We start from the raw sequence: 27,393 nt of genomic DNA on the forward strand, positions 1-27,393 counted from the left end.
GAGATGATTTTGAACAGTAGTCCAGAGGGTGCAAAAGTATGGAGTAAATTCTTAGATTTGGTTCTAGTTTTATTAAAGGTCAGTAACTAACTAGGTTTTAAAAACTGTTAGGACAATGCTGGTTGTTTTTTTTAAAAATCTCTGAAATTATTAAAATGATCAATCAAATCTCAAAATGTCCTGTACTTCATGACTTTCCTGTAAGCATTAGTCTCACAATAAGGACATTATCAGGAACGGTTTTCAAAGGTCACTAAAAAAATGTTCCGGAAAAAAATTAGAAGCATTGAGATACATAATGTTGCTTTGTTCCATGTTGAGGCATTTCTCATTGTATCTGACACAGATCTAAAAATAACAAATGCAAATTGTCTGTTGGCTAAACATGTAAGCATTTTAAATTTCTTTTCCTCCTCAAAAATCGTGAAGTAACAGATGTGCCTCAGAGGTGCTGTGCGAAGCTGCACCAAGACTAGCTGTTCCACAGTGCTTTCTTGCCTCATTCAAGTATATTAATTTAAAGAAGTTCAAGCGAAAACCAAAGGTTAAAACAAAATGTACATCAATATACAAAGAAATTAATTTACAAAAAATCAAAAGGATACTGGCAACATTAGTAGATATTTTAAGTAATGACTTAGAATAATTAGGGATGTCACAAACTAAATTCTTAATACACATGGTCATCACCACGAACTCTCACCTCATTGGCGGTACAGAAAAGCAATGCTTAACTCCTCAACTTTTTATCAATGATAAGCAAATAATCAAATGCTAAACTAAACTTCAGAGATTCTAATATTTAACCTTACTTCAATGTAACTGGGTTATAGTTTTAAGAATTAACTAGAACCACTGGTATGCAAACATTGGCTTAGGCCTTATTATTCCCATAGAATGTGACATCCATAATCATTCACAGTCATTGGAAATATACATTTGCCTCATTAGAATATATTCTTCATGTTTTTATCATACAACCATTATCTCAAAGCTACATGTCATTTTACACATTTTTGAAAAATACCATTTCAAGGATCTGCTTGAAAAGCAGATGTGTACTACTACATTACTTTGAAACAAGGAGAAATATTGCACAAAATTCACTGAAGATTTGAAAGTCAACACATTTCCCCCCCACAACCAAGTAGCTCCCTCATTTTTAACAGAAACAGAATGGCAATTCACACAGAAACATAAAACGTCAACGTACTTGAACTCAACTTATTTTTCAAATGCTAATACTGTTAACTGGACTCTAAATAAAAGTGTCATTAGTATTGACCTAAGTAATAGTACAAATTAACTTGAGTACCCTTTACTACAGTAAACCTCGGAGTAACTTCCAACTGTGTTACCTGCCTCATACTCCAACCCAGCAGAAAATGGCAATGGCCCTGCCACTGCATGGATGGCGGATGACCCTCTAGACTAAGATGGCTGTGGACTCATCAGGCAACTCTATTTTGAAGAAGTTTAGCAGCTTCCAGGAAAGACCCATCAAGTACTTTCAATTGGCCACTGACTGAAACTGTAGAACAGACATTACAAAGCAAATCAAGGAAGGTTTTGCACAAAACCCCCATACCATCCCTTTCCCATTCCTTTATTTTCAACCACCCTGAAAGATCATGAATTCTAGACCAGCTGTGGTCCATGCTCTTGGGGTGAACATAAGGACACGCTATACCCAGCCCAGATTCTGTTAACAGGTAAACAACACTCGGCAAAGACATACACATCTAATAGCAGCAAAGAAGTTACTGAAGACCAGTCATACCACCATTCATACTGGTTTTGCTGGTGCATTTATTTCTACATTCATTCTCCAAAGATCTACTGCGATACCACAGGAACAGACAGCCTTCACCATCCTGAGCTTTACAATGAGGAAGCTGCTTGCCTCAGGCGTAATTTTATTAGCCACCTTTGTTTAGCCTGAAATTTCAGGCTGTTGGGAACATGCTGGCTGGAGTCTCACAGCACCTGGACTAGAGCCTGGTGCGAAGAGGGGAGATGCTGACTCCCTTGGAAACAAAGGCCACCCTTGACCTCTCCCTGTGGAGTCAGGGAGGTCAGCGGTCACAGGACTCCTTTCTGCAGGACACGGTTCTACAGTCAGTATTACACAGGGGATGCATTTGCAAAAGGGCCTCATGGTGGCACTTTGATTATTGCATGAAATGTTTCTTCAATTAATTACATGCATAGAGAAAAGATTTTAGATGCTCCTAGCAATTCCATTAGCTGCACCAATGGAAGATTGTTCTGTAGGACAGAATATGATTGATTGTAGGCAGAGAAATAGAAGCTGTTTTAAAAACCTGACTTAACTGTTCTTTTGCCTAGACTTTATATCGTTTACAAGAACACAAGGTTGTAAACTAGCTCATTCTAAAACCTGAAGAGACATCTAAACCAGATTTTTATCTAAAACACTCCTCTAATAGATTGGGTGGGATTTTCAAAAGCACCCAGCACATGTCTAAAACTCCAGCTGAAGTTTGTGTTACAATGCCTGAGAGGGGACTTCAGCCAGTGCTGAGAGTTTCTGACGACCCCAACCCAAACAGCAGCAGGATCACTGAAATGCTAAGTGACAATGCAGGGTTCAGTCAACAAGTTCTATGACAACTTCTACAACTACATTTTTTCTTCAGAACAGGTCTATTTTTCGGAGCTACGTGATGCCCAAATCTGTGGGATGGAAAAGCAAACCACTGCCTACTCTACACAGATCGCCCTCTGCATGCATAGAGGGTGGGTAGGGATCACCTTTGCATCCACAGCACGGTCCTTCCCTGAACATCTGCACTGTTTTTCACATGCTGCATCTCTATACACATGGATGGGAAGGCTTCGACTGGGACAACATTATTATCCATTCTGCAAACCCCATAGGGGATTAATTCCATAGGCAATATTATTTTTGCCTATGTGGCTGGGTTGGAATCACAACTGAGCTAGAACACTAAACAATATCCTGAAATCTTTATCTCCTCAATGTTATTTTCCCTCCTGATGACTCCCAGGCTCTGCTTCACCACACCCCAGGGGAATAACCCAGGAATCCCTAGCTCTTTCTACTGTCCTTACTTTTTTCCTCCCAAACCAGATGAGTGATACGGCTCATTTCAGGCAAACATCTATGCAAAACAAACTCGAAGACATTAAATTCAAGTCCTAGTTTGACTTTCTACATCAGAAATTTGTTCCTAGGTGTAAGTAACAGATTACAAAGCTTAACCAAATAACCTGGTATCTCCCTTAAACAGGAGAAATGGGAAGATTTTTGAGATCCTGAAGAAAAGAGGTGCCTCTGAAGACGACCACAGGAGCTCTGACTAAGCAGAATTCAGTTCTCACCAGTAGCTGGTGATGAATGTCGATGATTTTCAGAGATTGGAAGGATTTCCACAAATAAAAAGCATACAAGTATAAAACTTGTAAAAAGTACTGGACCTGGACAATTTATCTTAATATAGAACGCAATGTAGTAATAAAAATACTGTATATGTAGCCACTAAACAGTTTTATAATATCACAAGGACAGAGAACAACAGTGTTGAATCAGAAACATCAGTTTGGACTCTCATCTATTTGGTAACTGGTAATTCTGTTTAAATAAGGCACAAATATTAGCCTTTTTAAAAGATCACTGATAGTAAGTGGAAAAGATTCCGTTATATTACAGAGTTTAAAATGTACCTACAGTTAAATTCAACATAGATACAAGACTGAGTTATTTTTGAACCCATACAAGGTTCAAGACCAAAAAAGACACTAATTAATGACTGTAAACACTCTACGGACTTCATAAACAGTAAGGAAACAATGTGGCATAAGCACAGTAACTAACATTTTGACTGAAATAAAAATAATTCTAAGTTGAATTTTACCTTCCACGTTTTAGTTCATCTGTTTCCTTCTTTTTAGTCTTAGTTTTCACTCAATGAAACAGTAAATTATTACTACAACGCCTCAATTTTGAAAGACTCCACTATCAAACTTTCAGTTTTACGATCCTTGTAACAACTATAAGAATATTAGCAGCCTCACATGGCTTCCATATTTTTTTCCACAAAGGTGAGAATGGGACAATCTACGTGATAATGGGAGTTCAGCGCTTAACTCTCATGTAAAGCCAGTAAGATTTATTCTGTGAGAGGGGCATTTTTGAAAACCATTTTCTGGCAGCATTCCTGGACTTACACGTTTGATGGTTTTGAAAGTAATGATGGTCATAATTTCTGATCTTTTTTCTAATTTACTCCTTAAGACATTAATACTCTATTATCTTTAATAAATGAAGAAATCAAAACATCACCTTAGATAGAACCATCTGACCATACATCAGATGCAGAGGAAAAGAAAAGGTGAATCTTGAAATTCTCATTAACAAAAATGCAAGGACATGAATGAGAACAAGTGAGAAGCACTACAAGAACAAAACACTCGGCAGCACTACGTTTGGGTAATGTTTAGTACCAGCAAAGCAGAAAAATGCCTTCTACTGAGTCATCAATACCATCTCTAAACAAGTATCTATGAGGTTGCTCTGCAGCTTTCCTATCTGAACAGCACCTGAGCCACCTGGTCCGACCCACCTGGAAAGTTTAGAGCAAAGATTTTAAATATGAAAATGTTTATTTTTAACAGTGCAAAGTATTTTGCCAAATAACATTTTAATGTTATAAAAAAAAATAGGTAACACACCATGTTAATACACAAGAGGAAACAAAAGGATAGATAAATACTCTGGAGTACAGACCTCTGGACATACAACCTCTAACTCTGGAATACCGAGATCCTCTAGGAATGCAGATTGCAGATGCCCTCACAAATGTTCATGCTTTAATCAGACACAGATATTTCTGTACGACGTGCACTTTTACAACCTTTTACCTTCATTGCAATGATTGAAAAAAAAATAAATCTGGAGGCGCATCCTCAACGACAATTTCTGCCCCAGCCCTTCTCATTCTGGAACAAGCTGAAACTTTTGCATTAACAAAGTCTCACTCTACTGCACCTCTTTAGTAAAGCATCAAACATTGCCTTTGTAATGATATGTATCTATTCCCTTAGGTCAGGTGCCTTGTAATAAAGCAGCCAAAAATCCCCTTTCCATTTGTGTTAGCTAGAAGGAAAATTCATTCATAGATCTCAACGTGGCAACTGATATTAAACTTTGCTACAAACTACTATTAAGACACTAAAGCACACCTGATCCAAATACTGACCGCACGAATGTGCTGGCTCAGGCCCATACTGAGATTAAGACTAACCATTTATGCCAAAGAGGGAAAGAAAGAAAGAAAAAAGGTTGCTGACATGACTTTAGAAGAGTAGGAGAGCATTCTTCTCAAGCACAGTTCATTTTATACCCATGTGTTACTTCTGCCAACTGCATCACAAATACCCTTCAAAGTTGACAATTCTAATCTGCTGAAACTTACTTCATGCTTTTCCTGTCCTGGGCTATTGTGGAGGACAATGTATGTATGGTAAGGTGAAGAGGTGAAAAAAGAAAACGGGAGGAAAATTAAAAAAATAATAAAAAGGAAAGAGCTGCTCCATAAGCAGCAATAATTTTCAGACTTTAAATATGCAAATATTCCTCAGGAATGCTGCCAGAAGGAGGACAAATGCTTGTTCTAAATACAATCTATATCAAGTCCATTTATCCTCCTTTGCTGAATTTAGGAGATTTTTGGTTGTTCAGCGCTGCTAAAGTGAGAGTGGGATATATGCAGTCTCAAGCTGTATCCGTAATTTAGTTTTCTAGTGTTCCAAGTAATTTTCAGTCATGTCTTTTTAATAATTTAACTAAATATGACTTCTAAGTAACAGTAATTCAATCTATCTTCAAAAAGGTAGCTACTAAATATGGAAAGAAAATAGTTTAGAAGAGCACAAATCAGTTTTCAAACACTATTAACCGTAGAAAATAAAAAATAATAGAAATCTATCAATTCCACTTACACTTTCCTTTCTGAAAATTTTTAGGTGAAATAGTCTACCTAGGGAAACCAGATAATATGTCTTTAAAGTGTCTCAGTTGTAAACAGAAGTTAATAAATGTCACATTATAATTCAGCACTTCATGTACTTTACAGAAGAGAGAAAAGCATGCGCTACCTTTTTGAAGTCTGGAAGACAGAGCCACAGTTTTAGTCTGGAGTAACTTCCAAATTATTTTCACAAGTAATTCCTAATCTTAAAAAAGTTCCTTTCCCCCCCACTTCGCCGAAGCAAATTCTTGCCATGGAAAATCATTATTGCTCTTTTGTAGATTTGCATTCATCTTCTAAGATAGTTAAACCTCTTCTCAAAAGATTAAGGCGATTATTATTCATTACAAATATTAACATTTGTACATTTCAGACAAATCAGATTGCTCTGTTCATTTCATGCTTAATGGGATTAATATAGTACCTTCAAAATGTGGTTACCTGTTAGGTGATACCTCTCCTGCTGCTCAGAGGAAGCAAATGCTAGGAAGCACCATACACCTGCTGTACTTTATCACAGAGACTAACTAGTACCTGATTTAAGAGTGCATTCATATATTTAGTTCCATTTTGCGGACCTAACTACAGCCAACAAACGAACCGAGTAAACATAGAAGCAGATGTCCCAGTGGCAGAAAATGCATACTCAACTGAAGAGAATTATTTTTGTAATTGAAGAACTCTTATTCCTTTTTCATCTTTTGGTTATTATGTGATATGGAGTTACACAGAGTCCTGAGTATTCTCCCTTTAACTTCTGATGGGAGTCAAGTTTCTCTTCTCATAGTTTTCTCATGTTTTGTTTCCACTGCTACTGCTGGATAAGCTATCCTTTGAAATATTTAAACCATAGTGAAAAGCAGAACTCAGTTTACATAATGACACCACTTCTTGAAGAAGCCCACCCTCCTCCGGAGTTTCATTTCCTTCCTTCCCATCTTTCTCCCAAGGGACCAGAATGGATGGATGTTGAGCAAGACTTGCTGGGAGCTGATCTTGTGAGGTATTGCTTAGTGTTTCGTTCTGCTTTGCATACTTATAGGAAGAATAGCCTGCTTTGAAACCTTCTTGAGAAGCAAACCAGGCACTTGATCGTACTGGAGACGGGGATGCTATACTAGCGGTGTCCATGTCATCAGTAATAAAGGTTTTGTCACTACTTTCTTCTTCCAGCCTTGAGAGAGATTCTCTATGGCCAGCAGAAGAAACTTGCTTCCTTGGCGATGGAGGGAGCTGCTTCCCATGGAGGACACTGTCATCCTGACCAAGGTTCCACTCTGCTTGATCATTAGCACTGCTGCAGAGCAGCGTAAGGTTGCTCTCACTGGGTGCATTTGACTTGTTCTGAAAGAAAGAACATGTGTATATGGTTAATGTCACAAGAGATGTCTCTACACTGGCACTTTTGAAACAAAAACACTGTAATGCATTTTGTGCGTTCCTAAATCATGGATCCCCTTTGGGGTTCAATACTACAAAACAACAAACCCAGACCCAATGTAAGATCAAGTGCTTTTACAGTTCCTCACCAGAACACTGTCTCTTATCGTAAGCATCGCCTTTTGCACAGAGGAAGGATTTCTGTCTCCCCTGTCCATTCAGCCTTTGCACAAGCAGTTTTGACAGTGAACAAAGACACATTTTACTGGTTTGTACCTATAATATGAGAAGGAGCTGGACTAAAACTAAAACCAGATGGCATTTCCTCTTTGCTTCAGTAATTAATTATACCAACTTTCAATATTAAATTTTTTTGGCCAAACAAACAAAATGGGCATTTTATTAATGTGACCCTTGTGTGACACTCATAATATAAAATTTTACAAGCTTTTTAAACATTTGTATCAGAACTTCCTGTTCCAGTAATGAATCTTCTACCATAGGATCCCTTTCAGAAAAAGTAAATGTTGGACAGCTGACGTGCTGGAATTCAAAATGACAAAAATTTTTTGCCTAACATCACAGCAGTGACTTGGTGAGGGTTTTAAAATTGCAGGCAAGCAGTTGGTTTACACTATAGGTCCTGTGCAACTCTACCTAAAAACAGATCAAGAAGCCCTCTTAGAAAGCTCTGGAGTACTATTCTAGCAGTGTTTCAGGTGCAATTGCTACATGGATCCATGACTTAAGGTTGATCACTATATCACTATGACTAGTTTAATGATGTATAAATACCTTCTAAACTGCATAAAGATCAGCTCTGGGAATACCAGACTGAACAGCTACATGTAACATTAAACTATTTGATTAGGTAAATTATTACATTATTCAGAGCTCTATATGAGGTTACTGTCATAAGGGAAAAGTGCTGTTCCAAGATGACTTGGTAAACTGGACAAAGAGGTCTTGGCTAGTGAAAAACCATCATGCAGTGGCCAGCACAGGTGTACTTGTTACATAGCCCTAGGAAGACACGCTAGCAACTCTAAGGAGTATGCTGCAATGTCTGAGCTGCATGTTGTTGATTCCACATGTATGTGCAAGATTTCACTATAAAGGGACTGGAGCTGTTTTTCAAATGAAAACAGAACACTAACCGCAGTCTTGTAATCGATGTCATCCATTGACCTAAAGAAATCCAGGCTCTTTGCTCCCGAGAGCTTTCCTTGATCTGAACTGTGTGTGCTCAGTGTGTCCAAGATCTCCCCAAGCAAGTCCATTTCTCCTTGGTGCTGAGGAGTTATTCCAGTTTCACCAGAGTCATCACTATCATAAAAATAAGCAGAAGCTTCTTCACTGTCTTCTGATGATAACCTGAAAACAAAAACTTTTCCATCAGCAAGGAACACAAAAGCCATTTTATTATAGCCACTTCTGAAAGTAAGAAGGGGAATGTGTTCCAAGACTTTTGAAAGGGAACATAAACCCAGAATTTCTTTGTACTTCAGAATTTTCCTAAACACAGATGTATGGTATCTATGGAGATGCAGTTACCAGCAGCTGGTTTTCCTGTCTCCTGGCTCTTCCCTAACCACTATAACTGTCATTTCAAGTCACCCTTAATATGACTTCCCAAATCCTCCCTCCAAATGTTACAGTTATTCCATAATTGGTTCCTCTCTTCCTGTATCTACATCTTATGTTTAGGTCAGTGTTACTCCACCTCCCCTTTCCAGCTGACCTAGCCACATACTGTGTTCTAGTGGCAAGACTCTCACACTGCAACTCTTCTGTCATATGACCAGATTTACTGCCTATCTGCAAGAACTGGTGCTTTTGTGTTCCATTTTCTCTTTCATTCATTGCAACACCCTTACCACTGATCCCCATACTACTGCAGTCTTTCCCTATCTCTGTCTACTCAGAATACTACTACAAAGGGTATTTCCACAGCTCTCTGTTTTGATGATATCCTTTGAAAACACTTCAGTAGCTCCCTCTTCGCTACTGCATCATGGCTTAAGCTACTTGACTTTGCTTTCAAGGTCCTTCATGGTTTATATCCATATGTTCATTATCAAAATCGTCTCCTGAATTCAATCAGAGAATGTCTCAAGGCAGCTTAAGCCTCAACTTACAATTTTCCTTTAATTCACACATAGTAAGACTAAAACTCACAAGGCAATATTTCTCTTTCAGACCCTTCAGAAAACTTTCCATTGTCATGACGACAACACAAGACTTAAAGAATAGATTAGCTGAGGTCTCTGCCCACCATGTTGATGAATACTATTTCACTGCTTCTTTGTGTATGTAGTTTATCATTTTATCTTGAGTCCGTGAAGACTGAGGATTACGTCAAGCTCTTCTAGGCACTATAAATAATGAAAAGATGTAATAGCCTCTTGATCTTTCTAAAAGCATATTTAGTTCTAAACTACTTGACATCATCTCGATCAAGAATCAAGCTAGCAGCCTGGACAGGAGAAAAATGCATCACTTGAACTCAACTTTGCTGAATAACACTAGTTACCCTTTCTCCCATGCATACATACACATCCAAACAGGCTTCTTACTTGCTTGTTCTCTCCATTTCATCATCATCATCTTCATCCATGGCAAAATCCTGGTTACTGAGACGCTGGTTGAAACGAGTCTGGAGGATAACAAATTAACACTGTAATTTTTGTTTATTTTTTCTATTTCAGTATTACTTATTTGGAGACTAGCTGCCATTTTACTCATTAAGACTTCCTGAGCACTTGATGAGGAAACCCACATATCGATCAAGTCTTCTAAGGGCTGTTATAAGAGGATGCGAAGTCCTCAGGTGTCATCCATTAAAGAGCAAGAGAATCATTTTTCTTCACTGTCTATGGAGGGCCTTATTATTTATGCAAATCCTGGAGGGCCTTATTATTTATGCAAAGCCTTGATTAGTAGAAGACTGGCTAGTGGAGGAAAAGTATCACTCAAGTATACTACCTAACCTTTCTTGCAAGTATATCACAAAAAGTACTGTGGATTATTACTTTCTGATATGAATATTTGCCAAGTTTTGGTTCATGCGGACTACTGAGCATGAAGAAAACTCTGAAGCAGCAAATACAAGAGAAGTCAGGAGTGTGTTTACATAGCTGTATTTATATTAGGGTGTTAAACAGAATTGCAGAGTAAGTATAAGAAGTATGCTAGCTCAAAAACTGTGTACTAAGAATGCCTTTGTGCAGGATAATTTACTGTAAATTACAGTTAACTCAAAGTTTGCATAAACTCAGAGCATCCCATGGGGAGCTTCTGTAGAGTAGCTGGTGTGCTGTAAATTCACACACTACCATACCATACTGAGTACTCACTAACCTGTTATATCGCATTATTATTTAGCAAACAGAACCAGGGTAAAGATTTCCACCATACATGAAAAAAAGTCTCTGTCTTGACCAGAACAATTAAGTCAGGATTTTAGTCACTTGTGCTTCACAACTGACTGTCTTAAGGTCTATGCATCTCTTATACTTGTATCAAACACCTGCAAAGATTAACTACGCAGGTAATCAATCCACTGAAGAGATTCTGAACCTTAGAAAACTGGTCATAATTTAAAGACCTATAGATAGAATTTGTGCAAAGGGAAAAAACTGTTAGGTAACTTTAAAGAATATCATTGCAAGTAAAAAGAAGCACTACTGCCCACATCTCATCATGCAGTTCACGAAATGTCTAAAGCTACAAGGCCCTGATGGGGAAGAAATATGGCCTTAATTTCAGACCACAAGCCGCTTGGAAATCTTATACTGTAAGGATTTCAGTACATCACCTATTACAGATGTTGTTAGTGTTCTACATGTACCAGGACAGTCTCTGTAACCCACCCCCCACCCCACCCCCATTATTGTCAGGAACGTCTCAATATTCACTCTTTATAGACTGACACATTTGTTCTTGTTCAAGAAGCGAAGATTTAATTAAAGCAGTAAGTTTTGCTAACACTTTCCATAGTTCTTCTCCCACAAAGAGGAAAGACATGGTTCTTAATGTGTTAAACCAAGTAAGAGTTGACAGAAAATGAGAGAATTACTAGAGTATTAAAAACTATAAAAGAACCCAAACTAAGCTTCATACTGAGCAAAAGTTATAAGACAGAATGCAGAGAAACAAACTATTGATATTTCTAACTCTTTCCCAGTTTTGTGAGTTCTTTGTGCCACTCCCATCAGTGTTGTAATCAATCATATCCCTGCTTGTAATTAAAGTAAGGTTAACCACTGTCTTAATTGATACTGTTAATTGGTTATCTTACTGATTACTGCCACAATTATAGTCACTGTTTTCAATTTAGAAGTTGCTGCTTTAAGTATTTATCTTCGCTGGGACAATTAAAATACTTTGTTTCTCTAACACTGGTAATTCACTAGCTCCCCAAGAAAATTCTGACATGATATTCATTGCAATTAAAGCTCTAAACCTGGAACTGTAAAAGACAGCCAAAACCCTGTCTCTGCCTCACTTTCTTGTAATTTGAACCAAAATTAGATGTTGCCATCAGATTTACTTCTAGTAATGTAAAGACAAGATTTTACAGGAAAGAGGGTTCTTTAAAAATGTTGAGAAATTTCAGAAAACAAAACCGAAACTAACACTTGTGCATCTGTAGATGGATTAACTCTGTCAACGGAATTAAATCCCACAACACTCATTGGTCTGTTAAAATCATAAATAATGTTTCAAGAGTATAGATGGTGAGTTTCAAAAAAATTAAGAAAAAAAAAGGAAAATAAAAAGAAAATAGAACAGTTGTGTCTTTGAGGAACAGGAACCGAATAAAATTAATTAGAATCAGCAAACACCACAGGCATAGCTGTGGCCCCTCAGAGCACCTACAAACAGTATCATGCAAGTGCGTTAGTGAAAGCAAGAATAACATCATATAAAGGAATATATCACAGCATATGTGAATAAACCTAAAAAAAACCCCAACCCAACCCAAAATTTTCTCATTCCTCATTGTCAGAGTCTCTCTTTGAAAAAAATATTTTTACTACCAATTCAAATGTTTAGGGGTACAAGATTACACAGGAAGACTTTCAAGAAATAAACCAAATAAAATGGGATTTACATACAAAGAAAAAGAAGCAAAAGGGGAAGGAAAGAAAAATAGCTGGCTGTAAATAACAACATTGTCCAGAGTTTACAGCTCTGTGAGCTAGCCATGGAGACAACAAGCAACACATGTTTTTGAATAGGTGACTTTCCTCTAGGAGCTGTAATAAAAACAACTGCAAGGGAGTGGTATGTCCAGACTACTTTGCAAAGAAAGAAAAAGAAAGAAAGAAACTCTTAATAAATTCCAAAAGGAGTCCCATAAATCTTTTTCAATGCTCCACTAGGCAAAGTGACATAGTATGTGCACCTGCAAAAGCTGTCAAAGCCAGTTAAGAAGTCCTTCCATTACTGACGTACCCTGCTGTTTGCAGTTATTTAAGCTTTTAATTTCTGTCTTTTCTGCATTTTGAAGTGTGTAACCTTTTTTATATCTTTTTATGAAAAAAGGACAGACTTCTGTTTCCTTCCTGATCAGCATTCTAATCACAACCAGACCATTTAAATTTATTACCGCAAGAAATGATATGGTAACACTCCTTTCTTGCTGCACAAGAACTTTATAAAGTCTTAATAGACTGCTGTCATGTTTTTTTCTATAAAATAAAGCAAGAAACATCTTTAAAGTACTCAATTGTTTTGCTTCTTCCAACTAGTTCTGCTCACATAATAAATCTATTATTTAATGTATCTACTTTATATCAAAACATGAATAGGGATTCAAGTTTTGCTATTTCAGATTTTCCTCATCTTCAGGCACACTGCACTGCAAGAATCTCTCATCTTGCTCAGAATATAAGGGAGTTCAACATACTTATACAGAAGAAGCTCATGCTCTCCACAAGCCACAGCTGAACCACGAAGCCTGTGCACAAAGTACAGCAAAGGAACAACTGCAGCCAGCGTGAGGATATATCTGCTTCTCGTATATGTTGTATACACCCTCTTTGACTTCTGCCGCACTTCAAAATCTCATTCTGGAAGTGGTCTGCTACCTATACAGCTGTGGCAAATGCTGATCACTGAAACCAGAAAAAGAAGGTGCTGACAGCATAAATATGAGTAGAACCAAACAGAGTGAGGATAGATCCTTAGACCGTTCCCTTCTGCTTGCTGGTAGCCTCATAAAATGTACTACTTTGGCATAAAAATGGAGACATAATACATGAATGCTAAAGGATTTAAATGTAAGATGGTTACATTTTTGATTGGGCATGAAAGTCAATCTTTGAAATGTCAGCTTTTTATTTAATGCTAGACCTTTCAGAAGCACAGCTTTCTGGAATGAGTACTTATTGATCGATATTAAGGCAGGAAGTTTAACAAGGCTGCTGCTATTAATTGTCCTCAAAGTGAGAAACAAATAATCTTTTGATAAATGGCAGCGCACATATAATTTCACATTTACTGGCTACTCAATACATCAACACGTTTAAAGTTCCAAGACAAGAAAAATATCTACTATGGTTTAAATCTATGAAGTACTGTTTCCTTTTTCTTAAAAATTTAAAGGTTATACATTCAGTATGAGAAAGCAAAATAAATACAAATCCACTATTATTTATGTTTCAGTACTTTATTTTACCTATCCTCCTCTACAACCCAATCACAGATGTAATTATAGATTCACCTCCGGTAGGGAAGCAAAAGATCTCTCAATCTAATTTTCTAGTCCAGCACAACCCGTTGCCTTCCTTTCTGGTTAAAGACTGTGGCCTAAAAGCAACAGATAATGAAATCACAGGAAAGTATTTCATATTACACTCCACAAGAGCTGAGACTGATGGGGAAAGAGGGAAAGAAGAGAGATAAAGTAGTACAGTTTCTAAACTTTCTCTTCTTCAATGACCTTTTTCTGGGACATTGTACAACCAACCACAAGCTTAAAGTAGTGCTAGATACCAATTAGCTGCACGGACACCACAACACGATAGATGCAAGCAATAATTCCAGATTAATTTCTAGTAACAATCCTTTAAAAAATTACTTGTGTGCTTTTGTTTACAGAAAGTAACACAAAGTAATGATGCCTCACAAAAACAATGCTCTAATATCAGAAGAGTTGTCCTGGATATAAACTAAATAGCTATTTAAGATGACATATTTGGTTTTTACTTTTTTTTGAATTATTATTACAACACAGGACTCATGGATAATTTAAAACCTACTCATGTTAAATAAAAACCTCCTTCACCCTCCCTAGGATAGAAACCTTCTCTGCTTTAACAGATTCAGACATATAGATGCATTTGAAAGAACACGAAGAGGTTGAAAACATCCACAGCTGTATGGCATGAGACAAAAGTGTCAGCAGTTCTGAGATCCTGTTAATTAAAATAATAGGGAAACAGAGATACACAAAAAAAGCAGGTTCCTAATGACAAAAAGAAAACCTTTTCTGTGACAATGAAGAGCCTGCAAGAGCAGGAAATCCCCCAAATTCTGTTTAGAGACACAGACTACCAGCAACGTGTAGATAAGAGTAGGGGTACAGTACTTTGAAATCACAAGTAAGCTGTAACGCAACAGAGATCTCCACTGACTTCTGTAAAGTGAATGGAAATATTAATATCCATGCTGAGGTAGGATTTATTGTAAGTAAGGATGATAAATCTGTTAGGATACTTAGTCACAGATATAGCACATTATAAATATTTATGTTCTGAATTACTGTGGTGAAAAATTAACAGACTCTAAGCTTCCCACCTTTTATGTATGCTATACCCCTGAACACAGATAATATTTGAAAATTTTGTAACACTGCTCTTCATTTTTAAGGATTGATCATGCTTCTGCAAATAGTTTTCAGAAATAGTTCTGTTTTTCTCCAAAACAACAAGTAAACTTCCATTTTCTCTGAAGAATCACAGACTGTTTTTCCCTCAGGAAGCCTGGACTGTCTCCTGGCCCTCCAAATCAGACCCAGGCCACATGCTGCCCACAGTCAAAGATCACCTCCAAACAGCCAGATCTTGCTCGTTCTTCTCAATGGCACAGAGGCTATTCTTAGCAAAAACGGCCATTTACAGCTGACGCACTGTGGCACCGTGCCACATCATTCTAGCTGCAAAGAGTGCACCATCCGAAGGCAGCCTGGCTTCACTTTAATTGGCAACAAGCAGAAGTGTTAGTCTTTTAAAATAGTACAAGGAGATTTTCAGTGCCATTTGCAACAACTAAAGCAAGCAGCTCTTTTATAAACATGTATTCTCTATGGAATTTTTTTGGTGGATGATTTTAAGAATCAGATTCACCAGGCAGAATTTCCAGTTACAAAAACTAAGAAAAATATCACTTAGTTTCCCATTTTGATGATTATTAATTCCCTAGGTATACTCAACGATTAGAGGGGAAGAGCAATGACAGAATGGAGGGTTGAAGGGGTCACAGTGGAGAGAGGAGCAGGAAGATAAGGGGCAACACATGTCAGAAAAGAAAAACTAATCAGTGTCCATATGCACAAAGGCAGAAAAGGGAATGTGTTTTTGAGATAATAGGAAAGTCAAGAGACCTGGAAGTAACTGGGGTGCACAGTGTGTGACTTTAGTGAATCAAACCAGCTGTAAACCCAGCTCATCTGGCTGGAACATGCCACCTATTTGATACAATTCCTAAGCAGGTAAAACAGAAATTACTGGTTAAATTGATCTTTCAGTTAAAATGTGCATCATATCCTTACATCAGAAGAACTACCACACGGTCAAATCACTGCTGGAAGCACTGTTTGCAGATCGTGTGTGACTTTTTCAAAGGAAAACTTACCGAAACCACTGAAGTTAGAATGTATGATGTGGATGCAATCCTAAACACTAACATCATATACCTCCAAATTTAATGGAAAACAACCAACATCACAGAGCTTTAGACAGATAAAACCTGAGCAGCTCTGAACTCCTGCCCATCAGACCTATGGACAATTCAAGAACCTATTTGAGGGAAGCTTTGCATGAAGCTTGAAAACAGACTAACCACATTTGCAAGGAAAAAAAGATTGTGACTTAGAAACAAAAATACCGACTTCAAGCATACTTCTGTCCAAGGCTCCCAACCAGAAGAATTAGCAAGGAGGAGTCCCTCCTCCTGTTTGACACCAGTAGGAGTCTTCTGCTCAACAAAGAAGGTCTTTCTCTATAAGGTGCTGGAAACACGGATGGCACGCAAATTGGACACTATTCACTAATTTCAGATACTTTAGGGCCTAAATTAGTCAATAAACAGCAGGAGAGAGGCATCTTCATGATGCAATCTAGATTCTAGGTGAGCTGAGTGGCCCTTTGGTCATGCCCCTCTCTCTCCACTTCTGTGGAAAGAGCCTAGGGTAGCACTGCGGCTAACTTCAGCACTTCAGAAGTATCTAAAATTAGATGGGTTGAATCTGGGCTTTCACATTCAGAGATGCTGAGATCCCTGCAGGAAAGGCTTTTCCTGTTTCTTCTACTTCTCCCTCCTTTTGCCCCCAGCCAAACTTTATTCTTTAATTGATCTTCTCTATTAATTTTTTTCACTCTTAGGTACAGGATTAGAGAGAGAAAGAAGAGGTTAGGGAGCATATAGTACTAGAGCTGAAGTTTTAGACATAAGTTTGTGCTCTTTCAGGCCAGAAGGCAAAAGCAACATGGACCGCCAGTCGCAACCACTGGCTGATGGTTCTTCTGGCTCCCTACTTTGGCTAGGTCAAGCCAAAACACAACTCATGGAAGACAGAAGATACACAGCAAATGAAAGTAGAAGATACCACTGTTACATTAAGATATCAATAAATTCTCCTGATGAAAAAAAATAATCTGATTATTTCAATTAACTACTAAGGACAGAAAGGTTCACCCAGTTTTGAAGGTATTCTGTGAAATAGCATTTTTCTTTCAAACCCTTCAGAAAAAGGAAACCTTGGCAGACATACTAATATAGTAGAAGAAAGACCCTCAGAAAGGCTCCCTTTCTATTTGTCAGAAAACTAAAACAGGTGACAATAACACCCAGAAAAAGCAACTGCGAACTTTTTGCTTGTCTAATTGTCTCTCTCAGTAGAATAAATCAGTGGTAGATGTGCTGATGACTTTGCCCTGAAAAACCAAGCATTCCACTAAATGCCCACAGAGTAACAAAAAATTCCCGAGCGATTTCCTGACCACGACCCTATCTTTCCATTCTTTCCTTTTTTTAAATTGGAATAATGGCAGTTAGTGGAGAGATTTCTCAAGTGATGTTTACTGCAAAACTCAAAGAACAACAGGTAGCCACAATGTTTATGCTGGTTTATGGGTGCAGAATTAACGGCAATACTCTGCTGTGGAGACTTGCAAGAGTCCTTCGCTCAAAGCCATGGTGAGAAGTGATCAGGGCAGAGAAGAGGAAAGAGCTCTCACTAATAAAAATACTAAAATAAAAAGAAAAGCTTTACAAACTTATACTGCTTCTTTTTTCTTTAAATGTGTTCACTGACTAAATTAAGATCAGTCACTGTCACTGTTCAGAGGCTGTATCTACGATTTTCTTTGGTGGGGATGGGGTTTTTGTGTATGCGTTTGAGCAATCTTGTAACTATACCTCTACTTGGTAGTGTACGTTCCAGAAAATAATATTATGCAGGATCCATGAAAGCATCTCAGTGTTTACATTGCACAAAATCCAGATAATCTTGCAGTTAAAAATATAAAGAAAGTACAGCTTGATTTCTAAGAGGTCTTCTGTTGTAAAAAGCAAGGTTTATACACAGCAAAGGACACGTGTGCCTGTACTATTTCGGAAAGGTATCAGAGCCACGAGAGGGCACTCTCGTAATCTACAATTTGAATTTTTCCTGCCTAGCTTTTTCATTTTTAATTGAAAGGAAATCTGACTGTTTTGCAGAATGAAGAGATCTTACGTGACACACCAAGACAAAAGATTTTTCTCCAAATTAAGGGAAGCTAACGATATCTACAATATTTTCAAATCACACTGCATTAGCTAAGGAAATTTAATTTATTAATCAACAAAAGCTTAATTCAAAACCATATTTTACGGAAACAAAATGTGATTTATACTTAAAACTAGCTCTTACTGTTTGTGACATCTGCCAGTTGTAGCATTTTAGTCAATGAGAGAGGTACCTTCAGCTATATAACCAGTATTATCTGTGGACACTAGGCATAGATGTGATCTCAAGCACATTTTTTGTACTCAAATACAGGTAAATGCCCTTAACCAGAGCTTTATGTTTCTGAAATTATTGTGGTGTTATCTGTGGGATTATTTTTTTCTGTTTTTCTTAAAGTGGTTGAGTCACCTTATACAGAATATGTATGTTCAGCACGGCATTACCACAAGCATTTCCTCTCCTCTTTTCTGTTCCCAGAAAAAAACTTCTGGATAGCCCACTCTCATCACCTTTGTCAAGTTAGGGGGGTAATCAGTCACTGGAAGCCCTTTGTAGCTAATGATTATGTCATTTATTTTACTGGCCATTGAAGGGGTATTGATAAATGAGGCACTCCTGAAGGTAAGGTGAACACTCCTGAACACATCTTCCTGCCTGACACTTGCTGTATCTGTTGAACAGAAGCCAAGTATACCTACTGGAGGCTGAACTACATATTGTCCGGTTACTAGGAAACACTTCAATAAAAGTGTAAAAGCTACATTTGTGATACACTTTTAAATAAGAATAAAAAATGGTAATTCTCTTCTGTTTGAGAATACCAAGAAAGTCTAACTTGGCTCCTATTACCTTATGCAGAAGTGTTTTTAAAACCTTCTTAGACACTGTATTTAGATCCCGCAAAGTCATGGGAAGCAGTTCACTTGGTTTCTTCAATATACGAACATTTAAAGTAGTGCTGACACACAGGGATTCCTGGTAAATCCACACTGAGAATCCAAATGCCCATTTCCATTACAGCTGCAAGGTAGTGCATGCCTAAAGGTACAGGTATTACATACAGGTCCTTAGAGACAAGGGGGCATTATTAACTTACTAATTATAAAGCGAACCGGTAGTTCTTATTTGGCATTCTGCAAATCTTCAAGAATGTTTTATCAGCCACTAAATACATTAGGACTACTGACATCCTGAAACGCTTTGGTTTTAATAACCTACCCTAACACCTGATATAACAGTAAAATTACAAAGATCATGTTCAGGAAATCAAACAGATCTTCCTGGCATTCTATCCAGGCTTATAACCAACATGCTCTCTTTTTAATTATGTATTAATTTGGAACAATTTTATAAAGCTCTCACTGCATTTGGGCCCCCGTCTACCCAGAAATCCGCATTACCTGGGAGCATATAATGAAATAGAATTATAATAGATTATGTAAAAACTGAATGTACAGTAGTCTAATACATGCACTGCCATACCCTCCTCATCAATAGTTAAAGGAACTCAGCAGTATCGTTGGCAAGATACCGCCAACAGAGCTGAAGCAATCTCATGCTTGCATTAATTTTTATTTCAAAAATTTTAGCCAGTAATTTCTTATGTCTTCTACATACCTAATTAATGTAGAAGATAAAACATACCAGAGACATATTATTAGATCTCGGCATGAAACAGTTAACAGCAGAGCACATGCCAAGGTTTTAATAAGGCTTAACAATAAAAAGCTTCAATCCTCCACTTTCACTAGATTTTGTTGTTGTGGTTTTCCCTTGCTTAGGGCAATCCATCTGTTAATGTTGACTTGTAATATAGCTAAGCTCGCACACGTATAAAAAGCCTGGAACAGCTAACCTAAGCAAGAGTAAGCTCAAATGAATATTACAGAGATAGAACAATTCATCTTAGGCAAAGATTAATTGTGTGTGCGCACACGCGCGTGCACACAGGCACATATGAGTGCACTTCCATTATTTCTCTTTTTAGGAAAGACTTTCAAAATCCAAATTATAGGATCACTATAATCACAGGCTGATCACTACAGTTTGCATTTAGACATTAATTATTTATCATTTGATTAGGTTTTGACAGCTATTTTACATGCTATAATTTGTTTTGATTTATTGTTAATTTTTTTAAAGTCTTAGTGCCGATCTGGCAAAAAAAAAAAAAAACTACAATAAAACCGCTATGACAGCAGTGATAAAGCTTAGTAAATATTCATTGTTAAAAACGGCTCTGCACTGTGACCAGTGCTGGTATTCTCCCTGGGCCAAACTGGCCTTGTTTTCAATAAAACCAGAGAAGTATCCCTTCCCTTGAGCCCTGTTAGGCTGAGGCTGCAGTTGGAACTGTCATCTTCACACAAAAGCAAAGGGGTTGGGTTTTACAAACGCAAAGCCTAATTGGGAGATCTTCATGGCTGTACCCTTGACATTTATTAAAGCCTCATCAAGAAAACAGGAAATAACCGTACTAATTAGGAGACCCACATACAAACTACTATTTGTTGGGGTAAAAGCAGATTCACTTCCTATTGTAAAGGAAATGTCCTCCCAGACCCCAAAATCCTGTTATGAACCAGTTATTAAAATGGTCTTTTACAGTGAGGCAAACTTTCAAATCATACATAATGTAAATATGTCTTACAGCATCTCAGGTAACTATTAGTATTTATTTTTAACTGTTTCAAAGAAGTGAAGACTGAAAACCTCAATGCCTGCATCTAACATGACACAAAATATAACAGCAAATTCTTCATATTTACAAGTTCCTGAATGTTACAGTATGGAAGAGACAGTAATAAAGTGCAGAGATGCCTCTTAATTGGAAGCAAGATGACCATTAAAATCAATCTCTCTCTTTCGTTTGTTTGTTTAGGTTTTGGGGGGATATTCAAATACTCTGACATTCCAACTTAATCAGTATCTGGTCCTTACTTTAAATATACATCAAAGTGCATGAACTGCATGTTAGCACTACCCTTATACTGCTATAGACACTCATGAGCACCTTTCAGAAATCTGGATGGAGAGGCTCAGAGTTACAGAAAAAGGATTAAACCTGACAACAACAGCAGATTCAGTACTAGATCAAACATAGTCCCTCTCATACACATGCACTTGTGAATACAAATATATTTTTTTATTTGGATGTAAAGATTAAAATCACCACTTATTCATAAAGAACTTGCATTTATGTTATCTTATTCAAATACTTACCAAGAACAAAAATTAAAACAAGATACACAACAGTAGACTATTATTTTTCAGAAATATTTTGGTTTGTTTGCTTTTGGGGAGGAGGAAAAAGTGGGAATAGCATGCGTGAGAGGTGAAGGAAACTGTGCGAGAGCAGAGTTCTTGGGGAGCAATCAGGATTTGCTCCTTCCTGCCCAGTAGGCTCACGTGACATTTGGGATGAGAACTGAGGAGAAGACACAGGATCTTCGGTTTGCAGCAAGGCAAACATGCTGGGTTATCTGTTACAAGCTTTGCTGGTAAACCAACCCTATATATGTACATGTATACGCATACATAAACGAGGCATGTGTACATGTATATATTTAAACAAAACTATGGACAGATATGCACTTGTTTTGCCTTGTTTTCAAAACTAAAAGATGACTGGTAGAAACAGCAACAATGATACTAAAGGACTTAGCAGTACAGCTGTACGAACACAAAAACATACAGCAGTTAAATTGTTCTGTCCGAACACAGGCCTTCAAAATAAATGTTTAATTGTACCAGAGTAAATTCTATTCCCGTGTATCCCTAGACTCCTGTACCTAATGGCAACATTACCATATCAGTACATTACTGTTGATTTCTTTAATAAAAGCAGCCTATAAAAATCCACTGACTACAAGGGTACATTTGTGTCATGTACTTACACAGATACACACAATTGTAGATTCACCTACACTAATCTGTGAATGCTGGCTTATAATGCATTAAAAGCTTTTTAGTAACTCATCAGATTATTTTGGTGGGGGGAAGCTGCTATATATTAAAATGATAGTAATGTATTAGAAAAAATAATTTAAGAACCATTTACATTATTAACATTGGAGGTCTATACTCATACATTTAGAATTGTGTATCTTCTCTTTTGATACTCAGTGAAGAAAATCTACTGTATACAAGCTCCTGATAGAATGCAGGCACCACAGCTGCCTGTATATAAAAATACACTGAGGGCACACAGTTTAAAACTTTATCATTGGCTTTAAGAGATCACGAAAGCATGCACAAAGTAAAACCTGCCTAAATAATTAAAGCAGAAAGTCTTGTATTATTTATAACTCTACTAAAAATAATGACTTAATACTAATGTACAGTTTCAACATCATTTAGCAATATTCTGCATCAGATCTGTTAAATTTCACAAACTTTGTATTTATTACAGATAAAAACTAAATCAAAATCAAATTCATTAAATAGCTAATTCAGACTTTTATCACTGCAATATCTAAAGTAAAAACACAAATGTTGTTACATCAGCTGGATCGAATTTTTGTACTTGATTCTCGTATGAGGAAGATATAAGCATTAAAAAACATATATAAGCATTCATCACGTATTAAAAACAAGCAATAACAATATCATGTAAAAACACACACCCACATGTCAAAATATGCACACATGCATGTATTTATTCCCAGGAAAAAAGTGGTACAAAGACTATTTTATTGATATCTTTGAAATAAAACTGTCAAAATGAATGCAAAGACATTAAAACAGTTGCCAAAGTTGAGACACTACACCTGTTACTTCAAATCAAGACTAGAAAGGATTAGAGAACAAAAGGACAAGAGATTGGCACTGTATTAACTAGCTGACACTAATAAAATAATAAATCATAACTATCTGAGCAGGGTTAAGGGCCATATGACTGCCAAATCATTTTATTAGAAATACAAAATTAATGTGTGTCACTATAAGAAACTAAAGAAGAAAGCTTAACACAAATCTGTGAATAGACCAGAATGTATTTGCTGTGAGAAGCCTTTATCATAAACAGTACTGAAGATTTATTTCAGATCCATGCTTATAAACCTCCTGGTTTTTCCCCTCTCAACAGGGATGAAATACGAATAGCATTTTTCCTCCATTCAAGCAGTACAGAAGTATTTCTATACATGTAGCCTTTTAATCACAATATCCAAACAGACAGTAAAACAATCTTCATTCACCAATGCATTACTATAAGTGGCAAAAAATTTTCCTCATACGTACGTGAATAAAAACAGAAGTTTCAGGTGTCTTACCTGTGCCAGTCGTCGTTTTTCTGAGTTTGCTCTTTTCTCGCAATGCAATGTGTAGACAGGAGCAGTCTGTACTGCACCAGCACTGCAAGTGCCATGCTCTTCCTCACTCTCCTACGCAACAAAACATATTTAAACTCCTTTATTTATAATCATTATCTGCAAACGTACCCTCCACATTATGCATGCAGTATGCATTCAAAATTATCTTGCCATAATCTATTACTGTCATGAAAATACCATCTGTAGTAAGAAAATCAAATTTAGCTTTTCAAGAAGCTCAATTATCAACATCGTCATTTAAAAGATCAATTGTTCAAACATCTAGGAAAGTTTTCTTAAAATAGCATAAAATATATCTAAAAACTGGTTCCTCCTCCCTACAGAAAAAAATCCTACATAGAAACAAAATTTTCAATGGGAAAAGCAGCTGCAAAATTCCTAAAACATCTTTTCTGACACTCCTGCAATGTTGCTTTTGCAAAATGAAACTATTCCCTGGTTTTTACACATTGCCATTGTTCACACATCTTATGAAACCAAAACGGACAACTACACCTTCTGAAGTACACTGTACTGCAAGACTCTCCCATCTCAAATTCTCAGCTTGAAGCAAAGGCTTCGATTGTGATATCAAAGCAATCAACTTTATGAAAACATACATTCTGTTAATGTATCTTTGAAGACCTCTGTTGTTCTATGATAAAATATGCAAACAATAAAGAGATTATTCAGTGGATGCGTAGAATGACAGATAGTTGCCAGAGGGCTTGTTATGAAAAATGTATTGTTGAACAAAGGGCTAAGCATATTTCAAAAGTCATTAAAAACACAAATCTCATGTGATTTGTAAAGTATAAGCTTCAAACTGATACAGGAAGCAATGGAAGAAAGTAAAAAGTATACTACGTACCTTGTGTTTTAACTTACTCTTCACTTCTTTAATTCCTTGCCTTGCTTGATTTTTTGCCTAGAAAAATAAAATAACTTAAGCACCTCTGCAAGACACCGGCTGTAGTCATGGAACACGCTTTATGATGTCATACTTATTTTACCTTTTTTTTTTTTAAACACCTGGTTATATAAAGAAAGGCAATCACCTTTATCACAAATTTCATACATGCGTTATCAGTATATTTTATACAGTCATGCTTTGTCTGTATATTTAAGGATTTTTTTCAGTACACGTATGCCAGTGCTGTGAAATCATACATACTCAAAAATTCTCCAATATTACTAAGGACAGGCTAAAAATGGTCATATATATCACCCCTTTATTTGAAATGGTCCTTTAAATTTGAAAGGGTATTTTAGCAGTAAGGCATGTTGGAAAAAATGTTAAGATTTTCAAGATGACTGCTACAGCGTTCCAGTCTGGCAACTTGCAGGGCAACATCAATCTTAAGAGAAATGAAGTGATTTCATATGCAGATGGAGATTTTGCCCAGTGTTGCTGAACAGCATAGTGCTGCTATTTCGGGCAGAATTCTGTATGTATTAAAATAGGCAGCCAAGGATCACTGTTGCATAGAAAACAGCCAAGAATGTTATTCAATAAAGAAATTAATTATAAATACAGAATACCATGTACTTATGCTAAAAAAAAAATTAAAAAAAAAAAAAAGAAAAAAAGAGAGGGGAGCAGGAAAAAAAAAAAAAAAAAATGGGGTGGACAATGACACCAAACCCCTAACTCTAATAGAAGAAAAGTATCTTTGTTATATGAATATACAAAAAAATGACACAGGTTTTCAAGGCTGTCTTGAACATAGGACTTTTAAAAACACATTTAAGGGCATAAATACGTGGAAACCACCTATTTTTCTATGGGTTTCTATACATGGATATTCAGAAAAAAGAAAATAATTTTCTTGATTCAAAAAGTCAGAGAGTCTTTTTGATCCTTAAATCATACATCTATAAGCTCAGTAACAGCACAATGGGGTGCCATGTAGCAGATGCTAACCTGAGAGCCACTTTAAACTTTCCAGATCAGGCTCACAGCATTTGGACGAATTTTGGAGTGCTTTGTTCTAACTCTGAGGGATGATTCCAAGCACATTACTCAAGGCTACCACCAGTTATCTAGCAATTAAGAAATGCATATTTCATTTCCCTACTACTAGGCTCCATAAAGGGCAACAACATAAGAAATTAAATGGGTTATAAATACAAATACCTTATACACACAGATCCTTACAAAATTTATCACTGTATCCTGGCATACACAGAAGTTCACTTTGAAGAACCTTTATTATCAAGGACATAATTATCAAAATTGAAGGCTGGGAGGAGATCATGTAACCACAGCCTAAGCTGTTCCAAACTGAAGAAGAATAATTTTCAGATAACCTGTTAACGAATCATTTTTTAAATTATAAATGAGTCCATGAATATGAAGTATATTTAATTTATTTACCTGTTTCTTTCCACAACTGCTGTGTTTCTCAACTGATGTAAAATTAAAAATTCTGTTTGAAAACTTTACTTAAAATACACTAGCTTAGACTGATGTACTGATTTATTCAGGACTACTTATTATGCATCCAACTAGTAGAAAGGCAAAAAGGAAGCCAAAAGTCTCTTCCCATATATTAAAAATGCAACCTGAAAATACTTCTGACTTCATTTTACACTACTGCTGTTTCTCCATACTGCATCATACTGTATAATTTCACATGATTTATTGGTTAGTCTTCGAAAACAAGATCTTTTAAGGTCAAAAATATAAGCACTAAATCCAGTTAAACATATGAGTATTCTAGTATCACCTTTAAAAGAGCAGATGATAAAAAAGACTTGCTGGACACATTACTGATGCTTTACCAAATTTTTCGGTAGTGCAGCACTTAGTGGCAAAGTGAAATTGCATCCATGTAAGCCAGGACTCCGTTTGTCCAGCAGGAACCGTACCTCTTCTGAACAGAGATACCTACATCAGGTTAACACTATATACTATCTAACTATATACTGTAACGCTATATTTATATTACATAGCAATGTAACATTTACAAAAGGTTTTACACTCACACTAACTTTGCGATGCTCGTGTTGTGTTACAGGACCTCAGCATAAATGAGAATTTCTATTTTCAGAGTCCATATTTTAATCATGTTGTCAGCAGGTTAGGAAGAGTTTGCAGCTGTGCGTCAAATATCTAAACGATATTCAAATAAGCTTCTAGTGTGTATCATGATTGAAACAAAACCAGCTCACTGATGCTTTGAAAATGTCTATGGTTGCGTACAAGCTATCTGGAAGACTCTGAGTCAACTCCAAAGCCTAGCGCTACGTGAGAAAACAAATGAAGCTAAAAACTTCCTAGCACTAGCAAACCACTAGCAGCTGAAGTGGTTTTCTGCAGGACATTTATAAAATGCTTAGGTTTTTAAGTATTGAGGAAGAACAAGTGTTTGCACTAAGTTACAGTATTTTTATGTATCACTTATTTGAAATAGATGATCTTACAAATTTATACGCCGTTTTCACAGCCGGCGTGGCTTTGGTCATTGCTGTGTTGATCAGTGCACTGCCTTTCTGAAATATACAAAAAAGGTATTTTAGAAACATTTTAACACAAGTCAAACCTTAAGATAACAGCAAGGAAAAATCAACATTGTGCTGTAAAGAAATAACAATCTTCCTTTTAAAGTGGTAAGAATAACCACAGCTGTGTTTCCTCCCCAGCCTGCTGTCTGCAGCTACCCAAGGGTTACAGTACGTCATTATCATAGCTGACACATTTATCAATGCCGTCTAACAGAATGAT

At 36.7% G+C, this 27,393-nt stretch overlaps 1 protein-coding gene across 2 annotated transcripts in view; it reads right to left on the reverse strand.

Annotated features, from left to right (window-relative positions):
* Positions 1–6,806: 6,806 nt before the first annotated feature.
* DENND1B (DENN domain containing 1B) overlaps positions 6,807–27,393 on the reverse strand; it is a 159,575-nt gene continuing 138,988 nt past the window's right edge. For both annotated transcript variants that reach the window (XM_086462730.1, XM_086462729.1), the window contains exons 18-23: positions 27,093–27,161; positions 24,538–24,594; positions 23,628–23,738; positions 9,971–10,050; positions 8,552–8,768; positions 6,807–7,358 (exon numbers count right to left, since the gene is read on the reverse strand). In XM_086462730.1, the coding sequence (XP_086318856.1) occupies positions 6,807–7,358; positions 8,552–8,768; positions 9,971–10,050; positions 23,628–23,738; positions 24,538–24,594; positions 27,093–27,161 (1,086 nt within the window). The remainder of the gene's footprint in view (positions 7,359–8,551; positions 8,769–9,970; positions 10,051–23,627; positions 23,739–24,537; positions 24,595–27,092; positions 27,162–27,393) is intronic.

The sequence above is a fragment of the Leptosomus discolor genome, chromosome 3 (genome assembly GCF_034619465.1).
Source record: "Leptosomus discolor isolate bLepDis1 chromosome 3, bLepDis1.hap2, whole genome shotgun sequence".
Classification (NCBI taxonomy): domain Eukaryota; kingdom Metazoa; phylum Chordata; class Aves; order Leptosomiformes; family Leptosomidae; genus Leptosomus; species Leptosomus discolor.